This window comes from Camellia sinensis, chromosome 6 (assembly GCF_055761805.1).
Source record: "Camellia sinensis isolate YWXY chromosome 6, ASM5576180v1, whole genome shotgun sequence".
NCBI classification, from domain to species: Eukaryota; Viridiplantae; Streptophyta; class Magnoliopsida; order Ericales; family Theaceae; genus Camellia; species Camellia sinensis.
In genome coordinates this window covers 176,980,735-177,006,438 of record NC_138966.1, presented here as the reverse complement: position 1 = coordinate 177,006,438, position 25,704 = coordinate 176,980,735, and the positions used below count along the sequence as shown (strand labels likewise).

The window sequence follows — 25,704 nt, the reverse complement described above, 5'->3', positions numbered from 1 at the left end:
TTATGACAAAAATATCCTTTTTACCTCTTCAAATTTACAAAAGATGTTATTCTATTTTCAACCTTCATTTTCTTCACCTCTTTTCTCTCTCTCTCTCATCAAACCACCACCCATATCCATCCGCAGCCCCTCCCATCACACACCATCCTTAAACCTCCCCCCACATCAAATTGATTCATCCCCAAAATTATATTTTACATACACATACACACACACACACATATATGTACAATGAAGAAATAACATGGTTATACAAACATATATACATTCATATACATATACATCATCATATACATATAAATCATTATATATATATATATATATATTTTTGGAATCAACATCATCATGCTTTTGGAATCATAAAATTATTTTGGATTCATCAACATCGTCATCCGAAACATAGAGTAAAAACCATGGAGTTTATAAATTGGAATACAATCAAAGAGTAAAAATAGGCTCCGTTTGGTGAAACTTTCAAAATATAGTTTCACACTCATTTTTGAGTGTGGTGTTTGTTTATCGTTTTCAAAAATTAATTCCACACTTACTTTTGAAAACTCTTTCCAATGCGGGAAAATTTGGACTAACTGATCGTTCTACCGGACGTCCCACCGGTCGTTCAGCTGGTTGACCCAAACAGTTCTTTTTTTTTTTTTTTTTGAACTTGTTATTTTTATATTATAAAAAAAATATTTGTGAAATTTTTTTTAAATTTTTTTTATGAGCTTTGAATAGAATTTTAGGTTGTGTGTTTGGTTATGAGTTATAAGTTTTTATATCAAATATCATATGTCACGTCACTCAATTCAAACTCAATTTAAAACTTTTTTTAAAACTTATAACCAAACAAATTTTTCGCACTCAAATCATAATTCCAAAATTCACAAATTCAAAATACAATTCTATTCTCAAATCATAATTCTAAAACTCTACCAAAAACTACCATAATGTTTTGGGTTTGATATGTATATATGAAGATGAGATCGTAATCTGGGTTTGATATGTATACATACACATGATCAAGAAAAAGATGAAGATGAGATTGTATATGTATATATATGTATATGTATGTAAACATATAAAGTTTGAAATGGAGAGAGAAAAGAAGAAAATGAAGACGGAGAGAGAGAGAGAGAACTGAGTTATCCCTGAAATGGAGAGAGAGAGAGAGAAGAAGATGAAGATGAGAGTATAATTGTCAATTTATAACTTCTGTTAACAGAAGTTAGTGTGCATTTTAGTCCATAAATCACAAGGAATTATGTAGTGATTTTCGAATGTCAGAGGGGTATACCGCACCTGGCTCAAACCACAGGGGGTAAAGTGAAGTTTGCCCTAAGTTTATAATCCATTTTGATTTAACCACAACCCCCCCCCCCAAAAAAAAAAAATTCGAAGTTTTTTTTAATTTTTACTTTTAACGTGTAATTCATTTTTATAATGATCTGAACCACACAAAGTTTATAATAGATTTAAATTCTAAATACTTTCCAGTTACATAATATATCTATGAACCAAATCTATACCAATAATAATTATAAATAATAATTAAAAAATAGAAATTTATATTGAATTTTATATCCAAGTAATACATTTCATTTTACAAAATTAACCTTGCAAACACATACATTTGTCTAGATGTTCCTTCATAGGCATATGTCCCTCTTTTGCCAAAATCAAATAAATATCTAAACGAATTTGTTTTGATGAAAGCAAATTCCATAAATAAATTTTATCAAGTGATTAGAGTAAATGATTATCTAAATGGATTTGTTCTGATAAAAACAAAATCCACAAATAAATTTCAACAAGGTGATCAGAGTAAATGGAAGAAGAAAAAGAAAATCTAAATGCATGTGGTACACAGAAGAACCTTTACACATTCTAGCCAATTTGAGTGTGAGTTGCATGTATGTAAAAGATATAAAACCCTAACTTGATCAGATTTACATCACCACCAGGGATACAATCTTCTCCTTAATTTTCATTTTTGCTTCTAGCAATGTATAACATAACAAAACAACGTAAACATGAAGCGTATTTTAGACTCCCTCCTCAAAATCATCTTTCTCCTTACCATCTTCCTTATTTCCTTGAACCATTGCCAATGTTCTATCACCATATTTCGAAAAGATCTGATAACCAAAATATGCAAGAAGACTCCCAATTACAAACTTTGCAAGTCAACTCTGAAATCAGGCGATCAGATCTCCCAAATTGCTATTAAAGGTCTATGCCTCATCGCTACTAATGCCTCAATGACCAAGTCAAAGCGGTTTTTAAGCGACATGAACATCCTTTATAAGAAATATCCAGAGTTCCAATCTTTCTTGATTAAGTGCAATGAAAAAATTAGGACAATTGGGTGGGAGCTTATTCCAAATGCTATTCAAGCATTGGAAAATAATGATACTTCTAAAGCATCGGAAGAAACTATGTCCAAAGCTGTCATCGGGGCTGATGAATGCATAAACAATTCGAAGATCAAAAAGCCAATTGTAATTCCAAAAGACCCACGGAAAAAACTTAAAAATGATGCCAACAGTGTGTATAATCTCTTTGCTGTGAATGTAAGCATATTAAAGCAGATGAAGTCTCCATAATTTACAAGTAAAGCTCTGCAAGAATTATAATATAATTCAATAAATTCAATAAATGTCAAATTATGGTTGTGGTTTTTATAATTTGACATTTATTCTATATTTAATCCAGGAGTATTGAATTTCATTTAATTTGTTTTTAAAGATGTTACCAATGAAACAACTCCTAACTAATTCACCCTATGTTTTCAAAATCTCACTAGAAATAAGTTATTTGGAAACTGAAGAAATTAGATCAATGTGTGGTTTCTTAACTAATTCAATTTTTTTTATTATAATTTTGTATCTGGTCCACTGGACCGACTATTCCGGAATACTAATCCTAGACTCTACTTGCGGAAGGCCCAATTAAAACTAGGGCAGAAGTCACCGTATGAACTGATCTTAAAAATTTATTTCCATTTAAGAGATTTTGAATCTAAAACCTTAAAAGGGATCACACCTCCCGCCCTGACTATTGTTGTTTATGGTTGACAGCCCTCACTATTGTTAATGAACAACATTCTTATTTTCTCTTAATTTTTAGGCAAGCTATTAATTTAGTGTCTCATATCATATCTAATCACCTCATCACTTCAATAAAGTGTCATTTACATAAAAAAAATTTAAAACAAAATATCACAACCAAAGATTATTATATATTCAAGAATTTTATTTCAGGACCAAAGATTTATATATGTAGGAATTTAATTATGAACTAAATTTAAACCCCTGTCTTTTCATACAAACAACATAGAATTGCTCAAGGAGGAACTCCATGATCCAGTTTAGCTTATTGAGCATGTCACATCCCTGTTTCGATTATCCATTCTATTAATGTTTTTAAGTCTTATGGATAGATCATCCATAAAATAAAAATAAAAAGAATGAGATTGATCCAATAACCGTTGCCGCATGAATTTATCATTTTTGTCTTTTAAAATAAAAGACGGTAATATGATATGAAAAATAGTCGTTTATTTTTTTGAACACTAAAATAATAAAATTACGGTGTTATGGTTACTAGATCAAGCTAAATTTTTAGGTGAATAATCTACACACATAAACTTAAAAAATAAATATAATATGTTAGAAGCGGGACCCATGAAAATGCCAATTGATCGGACTGAACTATTCATTCCTAGAATCCATTTTTGTGCGACCAAGTGTAATTCTAATTTAATCAATTTATTTAGATGATGAAAACAATACTTGATTTGGAAACCAATTTGAAACTTTTTTAACTTGAAAATAAATGTGATGGTGATGGATGAATTTTGGCAAAATTTCTGCATAAAGAATTCGATAAATGACTTTTTGACAATGAAAATGCCTTGGTACTAATTTTGGCATCATATTCAACAATCAAGACCAATCAACGCTCGCATTCGCAAGAAAAAAATGATTTTGGGTTGGGGCCTCCTTCGTAATATTTAACATGAGAAAATGAATGAAAAGGAAAGAGATAATTACAAATAGATCCTTGTGCATACTGGATTCCGCACTAGATGAAAATAGATCGGGGCCCTGCACTCGGTTGGACTATCCAGGGACTAAGGCTCCTACCACAGGAAGCATCGTTAGAGTTGCCCGGCCGGGGTTGGCCGGATAACCCCTCCGGTGTGGGAATTAGTGATCGGAGAAGGAATGAATATCGAATAGAGTTTGTAAGTTTGCTTGGAATTGTTTTTTTGTGTTATCTTCCATGTGAAGTTTATATTGTATATATATGTTGGTTCCTTGCTTGCTTCTCAAGGTGGGTTCCTGGGGCTTAGATGCTGCCAGGTGTCCTTTCAGCATTGCTTATAGTAGGGGACCACCTGGTAGTTGCCTTTTAATGTATATACTCATTGTAGTCATGCTGATAACAAACCACATTCCTTTGGCTCAATAACTTCCGTGATTCTAGGTGTAGGGGACCAGCTGAGGTGGCAACTTGCACATGCACACGTTCACAACTTCCATGTTTCCCTGTGAGGTTTCCTCAGCTCGGTATCATTATGCCTCAGCTCGGCCTTGTATAGGATCATTCATAGAGATGGGTTAGTCTTTTTCGGATATCTTTGTATGGGCTCGACCTGTTATCTATTCGGTCCACAGATTCAGTATCGCAGCTCGGCCCAACCCAGCACCACGGCTGGGCTAGCCTTTCCACTGCGGTGTTGGGCCCAAGTGCTTGAGGACTTGGGTGGACTGTAGATCATGAAGTTTGGCTCAACTGGTTGGCCTATATATTCATCCAGCCCACTCAGATTCGGACTTCAGCGGATTGGGCCAGCCCAAGGCTTGAACCCGACCCATTTCACATTTAGCCCCTTCATTTGCCCCCTAGCTTATGCTAAGGTTCCCCTTGGGGGGAGCTATTGTTCTGCTCTCCAAGCATCGCGTCGTTTCGGTTCTCCACCGGTTCGACCTTGGTGACGGTTCAATCCTGATACACAATTCCTGCATGCGTCCTTTCACGTAACACGTGGCGACGTGTGATAGGTGTGCAGAGATAGTGCGTCGATTCCATACTGAAGTTCGTGCTCCGTGTACCTGCGCGCCGGCTGGTGTAATTAATGTTCTGGCTGATAATACAAATCCCTTCATTTGCTTTTCTCGTTCCTCTAGTGAGTTCCAAAGAGAGAGAAAGAACTCTTCCCATTCCTCTAAACCAATCTCGTTTGTGCTCTGCTCAGACTTTTTCGCTGCTGATCTTGCTCTGCTACCACTGTTCTAATCTCTGTAAGTCCTCTTGTGATTCTTCTTCTCTTGCTTCTTCCTATCTTGATCATCTTGTTTGGCTCGCTCGTTGTCTGTATTCGATACTCTGTTATCTAAGTCCTACCTTTGTCCCATTAGGTTTGTTAAATGGGAAAATTCCGTTCACTGGTTGATACCCTCGAGGCCATGGCTATGTTTCGCCTAGACTATAATATTCCTAACGACGTTACCCTTTCGTTGGCGAAAGTAGACGCCAAGCGTATGGGCACGAGGAATTCCGTCGCTTTTCCTATTGCGGCCATAGTCCAGGGAGGGGTTCGGTTTCCTCTTAACCCGTTGGTGCGCCGGTTTCTACATCAAGTCCAGTTAACCCCAATGCAAGTATCTGTGAACCTTTTCCGTGTTGTTTGCGGTGTATCTGCCCTTAATAGATGATTGGGTTTGAATCTTGACATATGGGATATCTTAGGTTGTTATACTCTTTCTCATAACAAAGACCACAATACATATTGCTTGCGTGTTCGCTCGTTTGATTGCCATTTGGTTATCGGGTTACCTGATTCGGATAAACACAACGATGATTTCCTACAAGTTGGTGGAAACTGGGAGTTTCCCGTCGGTACTGAGTTTCAGTCTGAGCGGATGCCTCAGAAAGACGGCTACTCAGGTTCGGGCCTCTCCTTCTAATGCCTTTTGCGTTTCTTACTTTATTTTGAATATTGCTTTGATGGTTCACTCCTTTTTTGTAGAGGCCTCTTGTTTCCAACGAAGACCGAACCGAGAGAATGCTGAAGCCATAAAAGCTGCCCTGAGGTATAAAAAGAAGTCTGCACCTGAGTTATTGGACTACCAGTCTACTTACCGTTTCGTTATTCCAAAGAAGGCAAGGCTCGCTGCTGCTCTTCTGGACCCTGATACTATGACTGACACGCCTCTCACTTCTCTGGTCACGAGTCGTCGCAGGAGTCAGGGTGCACTTTCTGAGAAAACACTATCTCCTATCCCCAGTTTTGCAGGGAGCGGGTCTGTGGCGAAGAGAAGGGTGTTGGTGGATTTAGAAGCCGAGGCCTTCGAAGCCTTCCATGTTTTGCAAAACCCTCTGGAAAAGACCGAGGTGAAGAGCCTCATGGAGGTGAAGGTGGAGGTTGGAGCTTCTAGGACCCCTGCGACTGCTGCCGAGCCTTCAACTTCAGTCACCGCGCGAGCAAAAAGAAGAAGAAGGGAGGCTGGCAAAGCAGTGGTGGGGAGAGCTTCTAAGGATCCTGCTGAGGATGATGCTTTTGAGGAATGAGAGCCGCCAATATCGCATGAGGGCAGGCCTATTTCCACTTCTGATTTAGTTGTCGCTTCACAAGACTTTGCCTTTGATTTGACTAAGTTTTTGTTGATACCGGTTGATATGGCCGACCACAATGGGCCTCATGATATTCCTATCTTGAAGGGGACCCTTCAGATGATGACTGCTGTAAGTGTTTCTTTATTGTTGCGTTGCTGTCATCTTTTTTCTAAGTTCTTCGTTGTCCTTTGCAGTGTATCCAGAGAATGCATCTGTTCATTACCCGTGCTGAAGAGCTGGAAAGGGCCATGTTGGAGGCCACAATGAACGCAGAGAGATTGACGGTAAACTTGGAGTCAGAGAAGGAAGGACGCCGAACCGCTGAGAGGGAAGCATTTCGTTTGAACAAGATTGTCGCTTCGGCTGAAAAATTGAAGGAGGCTGCCATTGGGACACAGACTCAACTTAAGGGGAAGGTGGCCGAATTGGAGGCTGTTATCGCCGTGATGGCTGCCGAGCGTTTTGCGCTGGAAACCAAACACTGGCAATAGGGTTGGGATGAAACCATGGCTGCCTATAAGGAAGAGGTGTTAGTGCTGCGAGATAAGCTCTTCGTGAAGGGTTGGATGAGTGCCTTGATTGCTGCACTGGTTCCTGAAGGCTCTTCCCTGTTTCAGGATGTCCCCGTTCCTTCGAGATCCTTGTGTTCGAAGACTGTTTCCACCCCTGCTGTTCTTTCAGCCGAAGTTTCCCCAGACGATGATTCTGCAAGCAAAACCTAGGACAGGAATGTTGCCGTTGAAACGGTAGATGTTGAAAGGATTGAAACCCCAGAGACTGAAGCCACGAGAGATGTGGTTAAAGAGGCTTCTACTTCTTTGGAAGTTGGAGCTTCCTCTACTTTTCCTCCCGCAGACGGCCTGGACAAAATTGCTGATGCTGCTCCTGAGTTGACCGCTGTTGATAAATATTGATGTTGAAAGGATTTGAACATTTTTGTTTCTTTCTCCTTTTTTTTTTTTTTTTGTGTTTTTCCTTTGATGTACCGTGGCTCGGTCTCCGTGACGAGCTTTCTTTCTGCACTTGCCAAGACAATTTTTACTTTCTCTTTTCTTTGTTGCTGGTTGTGAGGCCATCTGTGCCTTTTGTTGGATGATGGACTTTTTCTCTTTGAACTTGCAATCTGATGCCTTTTGTTTGGCTTTTAAGATTGAATGTTTTCTATACTGCTTGCCCTCGGCCGAGCACTGTTGGGGCCTCGGGGCCGAATAGATGCTCGGTCTGGTTCTGTGCTGCTTTTAAATAGATGCTTTGGTTGATTTTGTATTGCTTGCCCCCGGCCGAGCATTGCCAGAGCCTCGGGGCCGAACTGATGCTCGGTGTGGCTTGTACTGTTTGCCCCCGGCCGAGCACTGTTGGGACCTTGGGGCCGGACTGATGCTCGTTGTGGCTAACAGATATGTGGTATGACTGTGCTTGAGTTTGTAAGTGGGTCATACTTAGGTCCGAGTTGGTTTTGAGAGAAAACAATTGTTTGCCCCCACCTGGAGCTAAGTAAGATCGGCACTGAAGACTGTGCTCTTAGGTAAAACCGTTGAAGTCTGTTTCAACTTTGATAGCATAAGAGCGCCTGAACGGAATAAAGACATGAAAATGTGTCTTACTCAGGTCCAGCTTGGTTTGAAAAAACAATTATTTGCCCCCAGCTAGAGTTGAGTAAGACTACTGCTAGAGGCCTGCTCCTGGCTGAACTTGGCCAAGTTTGTTTCAACTTTGTTTGTTCGCATTAGTACTGACGTGTTGATACTTAAGAAGTTCTGTAGATGCAAAGGTGTTTACTTAAGATATGTCAGTGTGGTTTCCACCAAGCAATTCCGCTTAGCTAAATAGAGATGTTTTCTTAAGATATGTCAGTGCGGTTTCCACCAAGCAATTCCACTTGGCTAAAGTCCAATTTAGTTACCAAACATAATTTCACCAAGCAATACCACTTAGCATGTTTGAGTACTAACCAAATCTAAATTCCGTTTAGTCGTTCTGAAACTAAGTCCGTTTGGGTTAAGGCCAAAGCTGATTCCGTTTGGTAAGTACCAAAGCTAATTCCGTTTGGTGAGAACCAAAGCTAATTCCGTTTGGTAAGAACCAAAGCTAATTCCGTTTGGTAAGAACCAAAGCTAATTCCATTTGATAAACATCAAAGCTAATTACAAGAATTTGATAAATTTGAGAGAAGTGGGGAAACATTTGCATTGGTCAACAGATAAATGCCTTTACATTCTGATAGAGAAGTTAGGGGATAATTCTATTGATAATATTTCTTGAGGTTTGCTACGTTCCAGGGTCGAGGTATAGCTTTGTCATTCAGATCCTCTAAGTAGTAAACTCCATTTCCAACAACAACTGTGACTTTATAGGGACCTTCCCAGTTAGGCCCAAGTTTGCCCTCGCTAGGCACCCTTTTGTGATCCATAACTTTCCTCAAAACCAATTCTCCTGGTGTAAATTGCCTTGGGAAAACTTTTTGGTTAAAACTTCTGATGAGCTGCTACTGATACGCTTCAAGTCTGATCAGCGTTGTCTCTCTTTGGCCCTCTGTCATATCCAGTGCTTGCGTAATAGCTTCCTTGTTACTGGAGCTTTCAAATAATTCAGACCGAAGGGTTGGGAGACCTACTTCGAGCAGGATGATGGCCTCCATTCCATAAGTTAAAGAGTAGGGTGTTTCTCCCGTCGAGCGCTGTGCTGTGGTTCGGTAGGCCCATAATACGTGAGGTAACTTTTCAACCCATTTGCCTTTTGCATGTTCAAGCTGCTTCTTCACTCCATTGATGATGGTTTTGTTTGACACTTCTGCCTGCCCATTGCTCTGTGGGTATCCTGGAAAATAGTTCTTATACTCAATTTTGAGGTTGGCACAAAACTTTCTGAAGACCTTACCATTGAACTGTGTTCCATTATCCGCAATCAGTACCTGCGGAATGCCGAAACGGACCACAACACTCCTCAAAACAAACCGCTTCGTGTTTGCTTCTTTGATACTTGCCTGTGCCTCAACTTCAACCCACTTAGTGAAATAGTCGGTTGCGGCAATGAAGAATCGCCTGTTCCCAGTGCCTCGTGCCAATGGTCCGACAATATCCAGACCCCATTGCGCAAAGGGCCATGGGCTGGTGAGTGGAGTGAGAGTTTTGGTTGGCTGATGAATGAGTGGAGCAAACTTCTAACATTTGTCGCACTTCTGTACATACTGCTGCGCATCTTGTTGCATCCGTGGCCACCAGTACCCGTGAGTGAGGGCTCGGTGTGCCAGTGACCTTCTGCCAACGTGGCATCCACAAATCCCATCGTGAATTTCGTAGAGAACATTCTCGACGAGATTTGGATGCATACATAGGAGGTAGGGGCCAAGGTAGGAGCGTCTGTATAGCTTCCCAAATGGTGAGATCCAGAATCGAGTTGACTTATGTCTGACCTTGTTGGCTTCCCTTTTGTCTTCGGGGAGTGTACCAGATTTCAGAAAAGCAAATATCGGATCCATCCAGCTCGGCTCTAAGTTGTTGCAGAGGACTGGAGACGTAATACTCGGTTCTGGTACAAACTCAACCCAAACTTTTCTAGCATCCTTTGTATCCACTGATGAGCCTAGGCATGCCAGAGCATCAGCGTGGCTGTTTTTGTTTCGACTGATTCGTTCTACTCATATGGATTGAAATTTTCTGAGCAGGTCCTTGGCCTTTCCTGCGTACATAGCCATTCTTTCATCTTGTGTTTCATAGACCCCAGAAAGTTGGTTGACCACTAGTTATGAATTGCTGAAAACAAGAAGCTGTTCTGCACTAAAGTGTTCGGCGCTACGTAAGCCAGCCAATAACGCTTCGTACTCGGCCTCGTTGTTTGAAGCCTTCCAACCGAGTCTGAGAGCCTGTTCCCAGATAAACCCTTCTGGTGAAATAAGTACGACTCCTGCCCCCGAGCCTCGGTTATTGGACGATCCATCAACATAGAGCTGCCAGATGTTTCCAATAAAGAGTTTCCAAGCTTCCGAAGCACAGGGTTTTCCTTGTTCGGTAGTGCATGGCACTTGTGCCGAATACGGATCCCCTGGTTTGGTGCTCTGGGTGGGAGCAAATTCTGCGACAAAATCCGCTAGGCCTTGATCACTGTCTTAGGTTGATACCGAATGTCAAACTCACCAAGTTCTACCGCCCATTTTGCTGTTCGGCTAAAGAAATTGGATCTGCTGAACACAAATCTGAGAATGAATTCAGTGAGGACGTTTATAGTATGCCCCTAGAAGTAATGTTACAGTTTTCTTGAGGCGATAAGCAGCGCGTATGCTAATTTTTCCAACGGTAGATATTGTGTCTGGACATCTAATAAAGTCTTGCTGACATAATATACAGGCCTCTGTTCCTTATTAACCTCTCAAATTAATACTGCGCTCACGGCATGATTTAAGACTGCTAGATAGATGTACAGCTCTTCTCCCGGCTTTGGTGTGGACAGTAGAGGAGGTGTGCTGAGGTATCTTTTGAGACTTCGCAGTGCTTCGGTACATTCGCTACTCTATTCAAATGCTGCCTTTTTCCTTAAAAGTTGAAAGAAGGGCTTCATCTGATCTGAGGATTTGCTAATAAACCGATTCAGTGCGGCTGCCATTTCGGCTAGTTTCTGCAACTCTTTAGCCTTTGTTGGTACTTCAAGATCTTGTATTGCTCTGATTTGATCCAAATTCGCTTCGATTCCTCTGTGAGTGACCATGTATCCCAAGAACTTCCCTGTTTCTACCCCGAAAGCGCATTTCAAGGCATTGAGGCGAAGCTGGTGGTTTTTTAGGATGCCAAAAACTTCTCTCAAGTCTGTGAAGTGATTTGTAGTGAGCTTGCTTTTTACTACCATATCATCTATATAGGCTTCCATGGTTTTTCCTAGTTGATCCTTGAACATCCGAGTGATCATTCGCTGATAGGTTGCTCTAGCGTTCTTGAGGCCGAATGGCATTACTTTGTAGCAATAAGTTCCTCTTGGAGTAATAAACGCTGTCTTTTCTTGATCCGGACCGAACAGTGGTATCTGATGATAACCGCTATAAGCGTCCAGAAAGCTCATGCGCTCATGCCCTGCTGTCGAGTCTACTAGTTGATCAATGCGAGGCAGCGGAAAGCTATCTTTAGGGCAGGCTTTGTTCAAGCAAGTGAAATCAACACAAACTCTCCATTTTCCGTTCTTTTTCTTGACTACAACTATGTTAGACAACCATTGCGGGTACTGAACTTCTTTGATTGCTCCTAAGGCCAGGAGTTTTTCGACTTCGACAATTACTACTTCGGTGTGCTCAACTGAGGATCTCCGACTTTTCTATACAATAGGCCGAGATGATGGGTTGATGTTGAGCTTGTGGCAAGCAAATTCTGGGTCTAACCCTGGAGTATCATATGCTGACCACGCGAATACCTCCATATTTTCCCTCAGTAGTTCCAGCAGCTGAAGTTTCTCATCAGTGCTTAGCGAGGTACCGATAAGGAAGTACTTTTCTGGGTCATTCTTTTTTACCAAGACTTTCTCCAAATCCTCTACCATCTTTTCCTCTGGGGTTCTCCCTATATCTTCTAAGATTGGCTGTTCGGCCACTTCTACCGTTTGTACCCGATTGCAGAGCTGCTTTGCCTTTAATGCTACCATGAAGCAATGTTTGGACGCAACTTGATCCCTTGAGATCTGCTCTACTCCGTGTTCCGTTGGGAAACGGATGAGCTGGTAGTAGGTTGAAGGGACTGCTTCCGTTCGATGAATCCACGGACGGCCAAGTATGGCGTTGTAAAGGGATGGTGTATTAATAACCAAGAACTCTATCTGGAGGGTTTTTGTCCCCGTCACGACTGGCAACATTATTCTGCCAAGCGACCATTCTGGCTGTGAATTGAAACCGACCAACAGGGCTGCCGCTGGGGTGAGGTGCTGCTCGGAGAGACCAAGCTTTCTGAATAAATCATAATACAGTATGTCTGCTGCACTGCCCTGATCTACTAGGACTCATTTTACGTCAAATCGTTTCCCAATTCCCACAGTTATAATTAATGCATCAGTATGTGGGTGCTGTATGCCTTCTAAATCTTTGCTAGTAAATGAAACTGTGCACAAGGGGGGTTTAGGCACTGTACGTACCTTTTTTGATGCAGGCTCCACTGACATGACTCGCTGAATTTGCGCAGCCTTAGCAATCTCTTCCTTCAATGCCTCCTTAGATTCCTGAATTGCTGTCCCGTGGATCACATTTATTATCAGCCGAGGCGGATGCTCGATATTTGCTTCTGGTGGTGGGTTCCCCAGTTCGGTCATTTCCTTATCCTGATTAATGTAATCCCTTAGGTGTCCAGCTGTCACTAGGTCTTCCAAGTTTTGCTTTAGTGCCCTGCAGTTCTGAGTCATGTACCCCCTGTCTTGATGATAGGTGCATCTGAGCTTCTGATTGCGCCGAGCTGGGTCCCCTAACATTTTCGACGGCCAAATAAGGAAGGGCACTCTCGCGATATTTTTCAAGATTCGATAGATTGGCTCTTTGAATACAGTCACAACGGCTTCGTGGGATTTGGACTTATCCACCTCATTCATTGCAATTTCTTGGTGTTCTCCTCGATCTGTTCTCTTCTTATGCCGAGCTGTTTGTTCTGCTGACGCTACCTCGATGGGGATCTGATCGTCTTCGAGACGAACGTACTGCTTAATCCTGGCGCGGAAGTCTTTCAAAGCTGTGGCCGGACGCTTGGTAAGTGATTGTCTCAGCTTACTTTCTGGGCGTAGACCATGCTTGAAGGACATAACGACCATCTGCTCGCTACACACATTTTCTTCCAGGTCATTGTGCTCTTCCCAGTACCTCCTAGTATAATTGCGCAGCGTTTCCTCCTGCTCCTTTCGGAGGCCGAACAGTGTATCCGGCTCCTTCGGGATCTTAGTGTTGGAGACGAACCTGGCTAGGAACTTTTCGGAGAGTTGCTTCCAGCCATGGATCGATCCAGCAGGGACACGATCGAACCATCGAAGTCCGGTTTCTTCTAGGCTGGATGGGAAGACTTTACACATCAGTGCCTCATCTCGGTTCCATAGGGACATCATCTGTCTATAATGACTAATATGTGTCAGCGGGTCCGACTTCCCATCGTATGGAGTGAACTTCGGTGGGGTGAATTTCTTTGGAGGTCTCATGGTCTAAATCTCCGGGGAGAACGGCGAAGAGACGAGCCTGTCCAGCGTTTGATGTTCTCTCTGGTGAACAGATTGGTCCAGATGATCTCAATGTTGCTCGTTCTGCCTATTGCCGATCAACCAAGTACGAAGGTCCTGAGGAAGGTAGTCAGTCTGTTGGCTAACTGTCTTCTGCCTTTTGGCCCTTTTCCGGCATGACCCACGGGTGTGACTGCTTGCTGCCTCACTCTGTACCGGGATAGGTTGGCTTTGTTGCCCAGACTCATTCTTGGGGAATTTCTTCACTAGTGGCTCTCTGGATGAGCTCCTCCGCTGTAAACGAGAGGGCTCCGCTTCCGTCTTCTTTTTCATCGGATCACCCAGCACCCTCTTAAGTTGGGCTTTCAACTCCTGTATCTCCATCCCCATGGAGTCTATGATTCGATCTCTCTAATCCTTTTCCAGAAGAAAGTGATGAGAAAAGCTTCCAGCGAAAGGTAATCGATGCTCGACGGATTCAGGGGTTCGATTATTGTTTCCAGTTTGTTCCTCCGGGACTGTTGGGAGTGCCAAACCTTTGTCCTTCGTCTTCTCTGTCTGCGGAGTATGTGCTAAAGGCGGAACGTCCTCAATCCCCATCGCCAGAACTGAATGCATAGCTTAGAGATGAAGTGATCCACGTTCACCGCACCAATTGTGCGTACCGGATTCCGCACTGGATGAAAATGGATCGGGGCCCTGCACTCGGTTGGACTATCCAGGGACTAAGGCTCCTGCCACAAGAAGCATCGTTAGAGCTACCTGACCGGGGTTGGCCGAATAACCCCTCTGGTGTGGGAATTAGTGATCGGAGAAAGAATGAATATCAAATAGAGTTTGTAAGTTTGCTTGGAATTGTTTTTTTTTATGTGTTACCTTCCATGTGAAGTTCATATTGTATATATATGTTGGTTCCTTGCTTGCTTCTCAAGGTGGGTTCCTGGGGCTTAGATACTGCCAGGTGTCCTTTCAGCATTGCTTATGGTAGGGGACCACCTGGTAGTTGCCATTTAATGTATATACTCATTGTAGTCATGCTGATAACAAACCACATTCCTTTGGCTCAACAACTTCCGTGATTCTAGGTGTAGGGGACCAGCTGAGGTGGCAACTTGCACATGCACAAGTTCATAACTTTTACGTTTCCCTGTGAGGTTTTCTCAGCTCGGTACCGATGTGCCTCAGCTCGGTGTCATTATGCCTCGTCTCGGCCTTGTACAGGATCATTCATAGAGATGGGTTGGTCCTTTCGGATATCTTTGTATGGGCTCGGCCTGTTATCTATTCGGCCCACAGATTCATTATCGCAGCTCGGCCCAGCCCAGCACCACGGCTGGGCTAGCCTTGCCTTCCACTGCGGTGTTGGGCCCAAGTGCTTGAGGACTTGGGTGGACTATAGATCATGAAGTTGGGCTCAAGTGGTTTGCCTATATACTCATCCAGCTCACTCGAATTCAGACTTCAGCGGATTGGGCCGGCCCAAGGCTTGAACCCGACCCATTTTATATTTACCCCCTTCAATCCTGAATATATATATATATATTTATTTATTTATTACTCGTTTTGATAATGAGAGAATTTTGAAACTTTTTAAATGTATTTTGTGTTTGTGTGATTACCATTTGGTATGGGTAATGATATTGATAAATTTTGATCAAATTAATAAATAATTAAGACATTTTGACTTTTGTTTATTGAAATATAACGTGACAATTGTGAGTAATTAAATTGTATATATTTAAAAATAATTTTAATTAATATATATATTTAACTTGGTCCGCAAGACTAGTTTTCGTTTGGCAAGAGCTAAACGACGCTTTTTTGGCTATTTTAGCCACAAAAGACAAAATAGGCTATTTTAGCAACAAAAAACAAAACATCATATCCAATCTATAATCATTACATTATTCTCTCACAAAAAAAAGTTAAAAAAGCCAAAAAGTCAAAAAGCTCTTCCCAAACCAAACTTTTTAACCTAGTCTAAAATAGCTAAAAAAGCCAAAAAATAAAAAAGCCAATCCACTTCCCAAACGGAGGCTTAGTGTAATGGATTGAGCTATCTAAACCATCCAACTAGTCAAGATTGGCGTCTAAAGATGCAAAGTTTGACTAAGTCTAGTTTGGAATATGTATATATGAACTTATTAGCACCAAGCAACAAACATATCTATTATATCTCCAATGGCAAGTGAGAAAGTAAAGCTTTTGGGATTTTGGGTTAGCCCATTTTCCTTCAGAGTAGAGTGGGCACTAAAACTGAAGGGTGTTGAGTATGAATACATTGAAGAAGATATCTTCAACAAGAGTCATTTACTTCTTGAATTGAACCCAGTGCATAAGAAGGTCCCAGTACTGATTCATGGCCAGAAGGTGATCCTTGAATCTTTTGTAATTCTCGAGTACATCGATGAGACATGGAAACAATGTCCATTGTTGCCTCAAGATCCTTATCAAAGAGCCATCGTTCGATTTTGGACTAAGTTCGCCGAGGAGAAGGTGATTTGTTCTTGACTTAAATTTTCATTATCCAATTTTTTTAATAATCTTGAATCCTTAAAATAGATTATTGGCTTTACTATTGATTCAATTAGTAGCTTGGAAATTGGAAAAAAAAAAAGGGTTTTGATTTTTCTTCTTGAGTTCATGTGTTTTCCATTGTAAAATCTTTGCTAATTAACTGTTTTATTCATTTTTTTGTGGTATTTTCTTTACTTGTAGCTTTTTTTGCTAAGAAAGATGTAATATAGCTTCTTCTTTTCTTTTTTTTTTTACATAAATTAGAAATATATTTATTTAAAATACAGATTGTCCCAAATATTTTTGAAAATTACAAATGTTTCATTGTCAACATTTTTTATTTAACAGAATTAATAAAAAAAATAAAAATGTTAACTACTCTCTTATACAACAATAAAATTATCAAAATTTTTAATGAAATATTTTTGTGACATCATTAAAAAGCTATTAATTGATTTAATAATTTATTAATAAAAGAGATCGATTTAATAATTTATTAATAAAAGAGATCATTTGTAATATTATTAGAAATTTGAATGGACCAGATATAACATTTATTAATGAAATGAGTCATTTATTCTGCAATTAGAAATTTAAATGGGCGAGATGTAATTTTATGAGATAATTTATATTTTAAGCAAATATCATGATGTTTGTAATTTACCCTTCTTTTTGTTAATTTATTATTTTATTTTAAACCTAAATGCTTGAATGAATGGTTAGGGTGTGTTTGGTAACGTTTACGTTTTCAGTTTATATTTATAAAAATTTTATAAACTGGTTTTTGTTTATTTTTTGTTTATTTTTAAAAAAACATAAACTACAAACGCGTTTGGTAATTGACAAAATGTTTAAAAAAATTTAAAAATATAAAAAGAGTAAGAAATGGCAAGTGGTGGCAAGTGGCGGCGGAAGACGGTGGTGGAAAGTGGTGATGGCGGGTGGGTGGTGGTGGTGGTGGTGGGTGGGTGGGTGACGGTGGCGGGTGGTAACGAGTGGGTGGTAGTGGTGATGGCGGATGGTGGGTGGTGGTGGCAGGTGGGTGGAGGATGGCGGGTGGTGGTAGCGGGTGGGTGGTGGTGACGGGTAGGTGGCGGGCGGTGGTGACGGGTGGGTGGGTGACGGTGGTAGGTGGTGGTGACGGGTAGGTGGCGGGTGGTGGTGATGGGTGGGTGGGTGATGGTGGCGGGTGGTGGGTGGTGGTAGCGGTAGGTGGGTGGTGGTGGCAGGTGGGTAGCGGATGGTGAGTGGTAGCAAGTGGGTGGTGGTAGCGGTAGGTGGGTGGTGGTGGCTGGTGGGTGGCGGATGGCGAGTGGTGATGGGTGGTGGAAGGTGGATGGTGAGCGGTGGTGGCAGGCGGGTGGTGGTGGCGGACGGGTGGGTGGGTGGTGGTGGTGGTGGTGGCGGGTGGTGGTGATGGTGGTGATGGTGGCAGGTGGTGGTGATGGATGGGTGGGTGACGGCGGCGGGTGGTAACAAGTGGGTAGTGGTAGCGGTAGGTGGGTGGCGGTGGCAGGTGAGTGGCGGATGGCAGGTGGTGGTGGGTGGTGATGGTGGGTGGGTGGGTGACGGTGGCGGGTGGTAGCAAGTGGGTGGTGGTGGCAGGTGGGTGGCGGGTGGTAGTGGTGGTCGGTGGTGGTGGCAGGTGAGTGGCGGATGGCAGGTGGTGGTGGGTGGTGGCGGGTGATGGTGGGTGGGTGGGTGGGTGACGGTGGCTGGTGGTGGGTGGTAGCAAGTGGGTGGTGGTGGCAAGTGGGTGGCGGGTGGTAGTGGTGGTGGGTGGGTGGGTGATGGTGGTGGGTGATCAGTGGTAGCGAGTGGGTAGTGGTGGCAGGTGGGTGGTAGGTGATGGTGGTGGTGGTGGTGGTGAGTGGTGGGTGGTGGTGGCCGGTGGATGGCAGGTGGCTGGTGGTGACAGGTAGATGGTAGGTGGCTGGTGGTGGCAGGTGGTGGATGGTGGTGACAGGTGGGTGGTGAGTGGTGGTGGCAAGTAGGTGACGGGTGGTGGTGGCGGGCGGTGGATGGCAGGTGGGTGGTGGTGGTGGTGGCGGCGAGGGGTGGGTGGGTGGGTGGTGGTGGTGGTAGTGCTGGTGGCGGCGAGGGGTGGGTGGTGGTGGCGAGCGGGTAGCAAGTGGGTGGTAGCTGGTGGTGGCGAGTGGTGGCAGGTGGGTGGTGAGTGGTGGTGGCAGGTGGTGGTGGCGGAAGACGGTGGTGGCTAGTGTTGGGTGGTAAAAAAAAAAAAACTGAAAACTCAAAATGGAAACACATTTTTTGTGTTTTCATTTTTTGGCCAAATTTATAAACTGAGGCCACTGATTTATAAATCAAAAATTTTACCAAACAAGTTTTTATTTGAGTTTTTAAAATTTTTATAAATATAAACAAAAAACTGAAAACGTAAGTGTTACCAAACGGCACCTTAATATTTTTTGGTGCATGTTTGTTATAGCTTTTGGAAAATGCATGGATGGCTATGTGCTCAGAAGGAGATGAGAAGGAAAGAGCTCTGAAAGCATCCATTGAGGCCATAGAGAAGATAGAAGCAGAGCTAAAAGGGAAGACACAGTTTTTTGGAGGGGAAAGCATTGGGTATTTGGACCTTGCACTTGGATGGATCTCTTATTGGCTTCCTGTTTGGGAGGAAGTTGGGTCCATGAAAATTGTAGACCAAATCCAGTTCCCAAACACCACTGCCTGGATGAACAATTTTCTCAAACATCCTGTGATCAAGGACAAGTTGCCTCCCAGAGATAAGATGATTGTTTATTTCAAAAAGCGCAGCAAAGAAATCGCATCCCTCATTGCTGCTGCCAGAAAAGGTTGATTAAAAATTTCAACATTTCTAGTTGTTTTTCGCTTGCTTCACTTGATGAAGATGAGAATAAATGTTGAAAATACACTGGAATACATAACTAGCTAGTAATTAGTTATATACCTAATGGTATGGATTGTTGGCAATGTAATAAAACAATCATGAGTTTTGCTATGTTCTGTCAGTTGTATATTTTCTGATATGGATAGTTTGAATTGCATATTTTCTTATGCAATATCCATTGACAAAGAATTTTCTTATTATTACCCATGCTGGTTCTTCCTATTCTCATTGTAGTTTTTTTTCAAAATGAGTTGCACTTTCAAGGCTACTTCTTTTTCTTCAAAAAGAAAAGGGAAAAAAAGAGAGTTCATATATAAATATATAAAACAGAACAAGAACATAACAGAACTTACTGATCTTATTGAAAGCAGACGTAGCTAGAACTTGAGCTGTATGAACAGCCCACCAAGTAGCTTTAGTAACAGTAAAGTGAAAACTTAACAAGCAAAAATTGAAGGAAAAACAATCAATGGCAAAGATCGATAATCCCATGAGGGTGTTTATCACGCAAGAAGAATATATAATCCGGAAGTGAAAACAAAGAGAGAATAATTAGAAATTCCAAGTGTGTAGTTCGATTGTTCCAGCCATCTATTTATAGGCTACATGATATCTCTTTTATCAGTGGTTACATCCATTGATATTGAGTCTCCAAACCCAATAGTCACTATGCTTCATACAATTGTGTCTCTTTATTTAAATTCAGACCAAACCTTCCAGATTTACATCCTCCTTGCGGGAAGGATCAATCACCAAGCCACGGGAAATAATCACATGCAGAGAGCCACACTGTATTATGGTGTGGTCATCTCTATTTCCATCAAAAATCACATCTACAATTATTGTCTTCCAAATCCAATAAACCAAACAAATTACAGACCATATACGCCTCCCTCCTGGACATCAAGGTTGAAGAAGCATAGAAGGATGCACTACCCAGGCTGAATCTGCACTGCTTCTTAGCCTTGTCTATAGCAACTTTGACAGACCTTCCCGATAAACCAAAAAAATGAGGATTAGAACCAACAAAATAAGAGGAACAAACAATTTAATTCATTGCAGGGCACTAAGACCTCATCATCCTGAAACAAATTAGCAGATTGGTAAATGAAATTCCCAGATTTGGATTTTGATTAGGCCTAATCATATTCATTTGGGTACACTTCTGTCAAACTTTTTATTATCAACTACCATGTTTCAAAAATAAATCAAAAAGGATTAAATCACGGTATGCAGCTACAACTGCATTGATTAAACCAATTTGATATTCAATGAGAAAGAATGAATTCCATATTTCATCCTATTTGAACTATTACTTAAATTTAAGCTATCAAATCATATCTTGCTTTTCGATTTTTCTTCTTGAATTGATTTGAGCATAACACAAATGTATAAAATTGAAACATGACACTACTGATGAATAAAAAATATGACAGTACTAATTAATAAAATCATGGCAATACTAATGTGTTAGTGCTTATTCAATACCACTCAACAGGGCCAAGTTTCCTCTCCAGATTGATAAGAAAAATGTTTGGATTCCAGTTTTTATTAGCTCTAACCATGTCACTTTTGTCAAACTTTTCAAACTTTTGGATTCCCTGATTTCATTCATTTTTTTTTTCTTTTTTTTCTACTGAAGAAAATTTTATTGAAAAAATTAGATAAAGGTCAAACCAGCCTAAGATCAGTGTGGATACACATTCATAGATAGAGTTAACCTTGCTACTTCATGATCATGAGCCACCTGATACAAGATCCTCTAGTATAAGCAAAAGAAGAGTTACGAAAAGATAGAGCAAATATGACAATCAGCTAGCATAACCTCTGCTGCAACGCCAGTTCTATGCATAAAATTTAACTCATAAACAACTTGTCGAGCTTCACTTTCAAGAATAACTACCTGAACCCTTCAGCTTCAACGGAGACAAGAGCCTCCATAACAACAATGCCTTCAATTATCTTCTTCATCTTCATCGTCTTCATCTTCTTCTTCATCTTTATGGTCTTCTGGAACTGATTTGAACATAGCATAAGCACATCAAATTGAAACGTGACAGTACTAATGAATATGAACATGACATTTGTAATGATCAATAAAAATTCTAAATGTAGTTCACTATATCTTTTGTTTTATTTTCTAAGAGAAAAATTTTCTTAATTTTTTTTAAGATTAATTACCTACTTTCATGATTTTGATGGGCCTGCAACAATTCACAGAGGGTAATTGCTGTGTAAAAATAAAAAATTTCTTCCTAATTTATTACATAACTAATTCCAGAGCTATGGAAAGGATAAGATGCAATTTAAAAGTTAAATCCCATGTTAACTAAAGTAGGTTTGTGACCAATATGTAAATGACAGAATGAGAAATTCACCAACCTAATTTTTTTTCCTTTCAATGTAGCCATTGATAACTTCATTTATATAGCACTCCATGGTGAGAAATAAATTTAATTAGTAAAAGAGAGATAAATAGATGTTCCCAAGGTACTACTAGGAGCCAAAAATACAGGCATGAAAAAATATGAACAAAAATAATGTGGAGGTATAGGTACATTATAAATGTGGGCTCCACTATAAGAATTAAATTTGGACTACAAATTATTTTTCTAGATAATTTTTTTATTTATTTTGGTTGGGAGATACTAAATGGTGTGTACCATATGCAAGTTATGCCATTTGTGAGTTTGATCATCACAAATAGCTAACAAAAGGACATACCGAGTTTGATGTTGATGCTCTTAGCTAGAACATGAGGTGCACAGCCTACTTAGTAGCTTGAGTAACACAAAAGTGAAAACCAAACAAGCAACTAAATTACATACAAATTTAATGTCTTGCACTAAACCAGACAAAGTAGAGCTATATGTCAACATGTGCACCTCAGATATCTCCGATATGCTTGAACCATCATGGCTGAAGAGCATAGAGGGATGAACAACTTAATTCATTACGGGGCACTAAGATACTGTCATCCATCCTGCAACAAATTACCAGGTTCGTAAGTGAAATTCCCCGATTAAGATTTTGATTGGGCCTATTCATTTGGGTACACTTCCATCAAACTTTTCATTTTCAATTACTAGGTTTCCAAAAGAAAACATAAAAAGGCATTAAAATAATAATAGTGTACAGCTGCATTGGTTAAACCAATTTGATATGCAACAAGAAAGAATGAATTCCTGATTTCATACTCATTCATTATCAGCATAAGTCCATTGACAAAGAATTTTTATATAACCCAGGCTAGTTTCTTTCTTTTCTTATTGTGGTTTCTTCAAACAGATTTGCGCTTTCTAGGCTCCATTCTATAATTCCTTGTTCTGTTTTTTTTTCTTTTCTCTTTTGTCTAACATATGCAGATTGATAAGTACATATGCAGATTGATAAGCAAAATGCCCGGCTTTGAATTATTGTTAGCTCTAACCAATCAATTGAGTACACATCTCTGAAACTCTTCATAATGATTTCATAAGTTTCAAAAAGAGATTAAAAGCATTGTATGAAGCTGATTGAAGCAATGCAATAAGTACCGAGAAATACTAAATCCTTGATTTCATCCCTTTTTTTTTCTTTTTTTTTTTTGGTCACCCAAAGAAAATTTTATTGAAAAAATAGATGAATTATAACCAAGAGCTGCCTGGTGCAAGATCTTCTAGTATAAACACAACAAGAGTTGAGAAAATATCAAGTAAATATATGACAATCATCTACCACAACCTTTGTGTCAACACCAGTTCTATGCATAGAATTTATACCTGCACTGACAAGAACCTCCCAAACAGCATTGCCTTCAATTCCATTCAGCCGGAATTGATTTGAACATAAGCATACATAAGCATATAAAATTGAAACATGACAATACTAATGAATAGGAAGATTACATTACTAATGATGAATAAAAATATAACAGCACTATTGTGTTAGTGTTAGTACTTATTTAGTGCCAGTTGAAAGGGGCAAAGTTTCTTTCCAATTCCAATTCTAGTTCAATATATTTTAGCTTTTATTTCTATGGCCTTCAGTTTTTTTAAAGAGAAATTACCTACTATCATGATTTTGATTGGTTATTCATGGTGGGTAATTGTCGTGTAGTAATAAAAAAATTACATTCTAATTTATTAGCTAACTAATACCAGAGCTAAGATGTGAAAGGAAAAGATAAGATGGAGATACAAGCTAAACCTAAACCCCACATTAAGTTAAGTTAAGTAGGTTGTGATCAATATGTAAATACCACAATCAGAAATTCACTAACATAATTTTTTTAAGAGCAATTACTTGTTTTCATGATTTTGATGGGTCTGCAACAATCCACTGAGGATAACTTGTGTGTAAAAATAATTTTTTTTCTTCCTAATTTATTACATAACTAATTTCGGAGATATGTAAAAGGAAAAAATAAGATGTAGATTTAAAAGTTAAATCCCATGTTAAATAAAACAGGCTGTGACCAGTATGTAAATACCGCAATAAGAAATTCACCAACACAATTTGTTTTCCTCCTTTCATTGTAGCAGTTGATAACTTCATCTATATAGCACTCCATGGTGAAAAATAAATATTACGAATAAGAGAGAGATAAATAGATGTCGTGAGAATAATGCTAGAGACTAAAAATTTAGACAGAAAAATACCAATAAAAATATTGTGTGGTGTAGATACAATTATATATTGTGAGCTCCAATATAGGACCTGGAAGCAATAAGCAAACTGAAAATAAATGAGATGTAGATATAATTTTTTAAATATATATGAAATAAGTCTACTCCCAAAAGAAGTACAGCTTGCATGTGAATATTCAAGAGAGAAGTTATTGGCATAGGTAGAGCATATGTAGAAAAGGGAAAAAAAGAGACAAAGAGGGAGAGATGGGTGGAAGAAGTGCCGATCTTCACTCTACTCTGTTTCTGAAAAATTCTTCTATTTTCTTGTCTTTGTCAGCTTACCTTAATATCAAAGATTAAATACAAAATTGTGATATATTAAAATTCTTACCGTTCCTCTCCTTCTTGGCCATCGACCACTCGAAGCCTGTCATTGAATGCTTTAGGCATATAGGCAATCTCCAATTCTTGGAGGTTAGAGATGAATCTCAATCCAAAATTTATTGGGGGTCTTGCTCTTTTCGTGTTAATTACTCTTGGTTTTATGTGTTTACACATTGTTTAGGGAAAGGCTTGGGTCAAGAAAAAATAAAAATAATTGTGTCTTTTTCTCCAAACATTTCTCCACCTGAAAACTTCTTCTCGTGAATATATATATATATATATATATATATATATATATATTTATGTTTGGTAATAAAATCAAATAAAAACAAAGAAAACAAAACAAAAAACCCAGCACAAGGTGCTAACATCATATTTGTTTAACCATGTTGGTTCGTCCTTCTCTCATTGTAATTTCTTCAAATTGAGTTGCACTTTCTAGGCTACTTTTTTTTTTTCAAAATAAAAAAGTTTGTAGGGCAAATGACACATGTAGTCCCAAAAATGTAGTTCTTCTGTCAATTTAGTTTTTCTACTTCTAAATTGCATCAATTTTAACTCCCAAACTATCATTAAACAGGCAAATGGGATACATCTGAAGAAAGAACAGAATTTAAGGCAACAGGGGGGTTGACAACCCAATCAAAAGGTAAAGAGTTTGTGTACAAAGCCTTTGCTATCCAATGGCTTGCGCCATTGTTGACTAAATCCAATGGGCAAAATAGCACATTCACTATAGAAAATTGACTAAATTCAATAGGCAAAATAGCACATTCACTATTCTTAAAGTGATTAAGGGATTAATATCTAATTTGAAATAACATATTCCCTTTTGAATGGACCATTTGTATGCTCTCCATTTCTGCCAAATTTGTTAAGGAGTTCTTTTTTTTGAGCTGAAAGGCACTAACACTTTATTAACCAACAACAGAGGATACATTAGCAGAAGATACATCAGCAGATAGAAAGGATAAAAGACTATCTGGTGGGATCACTGCCCAGGATACAGGAAGAGCCTGAGAGGCTTGGGATGTGGCCACCCAATGTGCTACCCGGTTGTTGGATCTGTGAGTCCACGAAAAGGAAAGATGATAGACAGAAGCAAAGTAGTGAATATCCATAATAATAGCACTCAACTCCCAGGGAGGTACCTGTTCTGAAACACACAGTTTGATAACCATTTGGTTGTCACTCTCAATCTCCACAAAGGACAAGTTATGGGCCCTAACCATAAGGCAAGCCATGCGGACAGCGAAAGCCTCAGCTTGGGAGGCTGAAGAGGCCGAAACAGTCCTGGCGTTACCATCAATTAGTTGGCCATTGGAATCCCGAATAACTGCTGCAATGGCAGCCATGGAGTTCCGTTGGCAGAAAGAGGCGTCGCAATTTATCTTGAAGTAACCAAAGTTGGCTGGTATCCATCCTGAGACAGGGGTAGAGGACAGAGAAGTAGGCCGATGATCTTGATTGGTGATAGTGCTTAAGAGGTCTGCCGGTTCAGTCCAAGAGTGAGCAATTCTATGGAGTGTTGCC

At 40.1% G+C, this 25,704-nt stretch overlaps 3 protein-coding genes across 3 annotated transcripts; 2 read left to right on the top strand and 1 right to left on the bottom strand.

Annotated features, from left to right (window-relative positions):
* The first annotated feature begins 2,030 nt into the window (after positions 1–2,030).
* LOC145793848 (cell wall / vacuolar inhibitor of fructosidase 1-like) lies at positions 2,031–2,721 on the top strand. Its single transcript, XM_082876725.1, has 2 exons — positions 2,031–2,570; positions 2,713–2,721. Exons 1-2 carry the CDS (start codon positions 2,031–2,033, stop codon positions 2,719–2,721), a joined length of 549 nt encoding a protein of 182 aa, XP_082732851.1.
* A 13,102-nt stretch (positions 2,722–15,823) lies between these two features.
* On the top strand, positions 15,824–19,288 carry LOC114279623 (putative glutathione S-transferase). The gene is made up of 2 exons (XM_028221891.2): positions 15,824–16,281; positions 18,752–19,288. The coding sequence occupies exons 1-2, from the start codon at positions 15,967–15,969 to the stop codon at positions 19,124–19,126; spliced, it is 690 nt and encodes a 229-aa protein (XP_028077692.2). The 5' UTR covers positions 15,824–15,966; the 3' UTR covers positions 19,127–19,288.
* On the bottom strand, positions 18,939–24,455 carry LOC114279624 (uncharacterized). Its single transcript, XM_028221893.2, has 3 exons — positions 22,063–24,455; positions 21,081–21,193; positions 18,939–20,166 (listed from the first exon to the last, which is right to left on the bottom strand). Exons 1-3 carry the CDS (start codon positions 22,105–22,107, stop codon positions 19,998–20,000), a joined length of 327 nt encoding a protein of 108 aa, XP_028077694.1. The 5' UTR covers positions 22,108–24,455; the 3' UTR covers positions 18,939–19,997.
* Between the last annotated feature and the right edge of the window lie 1,249 nt (positions 24,456–25,704).

Bases quoted from the DNA above. Each gene is read 5' to 3' on its own strand.
- LOC114279624 (XM_028221893.2), bottom strand. From the start codon at position 22,107: ATGCTCTTCAGCCATGATGGTTCAAGCATATCGGAGATATCTGAG. The intron at 21,194-22,062 runs GTGCACATGTTG...TGTTCAAATCAG, and splicing joins GCATATCGGAGATATCTGAG to TTCCAGAAGACCATAAAGAT. The intron at 20,167-21,080 runs GTAGTTATTCTT...TTTATCGGGAAG, and splicing joins GTTGAAGCTGAAGGGTTCAG to GTCTGTCAAAGTTGCTATAG.
- LOC145793848 (XM_082876725.1), top strand. From the start codon at position 2,031: ATGAAGCGTATTTTAGACTCCCTCCTCAAAATCATCTTTCTCCTTACC.
- LOC114279623 (XM_028221891.2), top strand. From the start codon at position 15,967: ATGGCAAGTGAGAAAGTAAAGCTTTTGGGATTTTGGGTTAGCCCATTT. The intron at 16,282-18,751 runs GTGATTTGTTCT...TGTTTGTTATAG, and splicing joins CTAAGTTCGCCGAGGAGAAG to CTTTTGGAAAATGCATGGAT.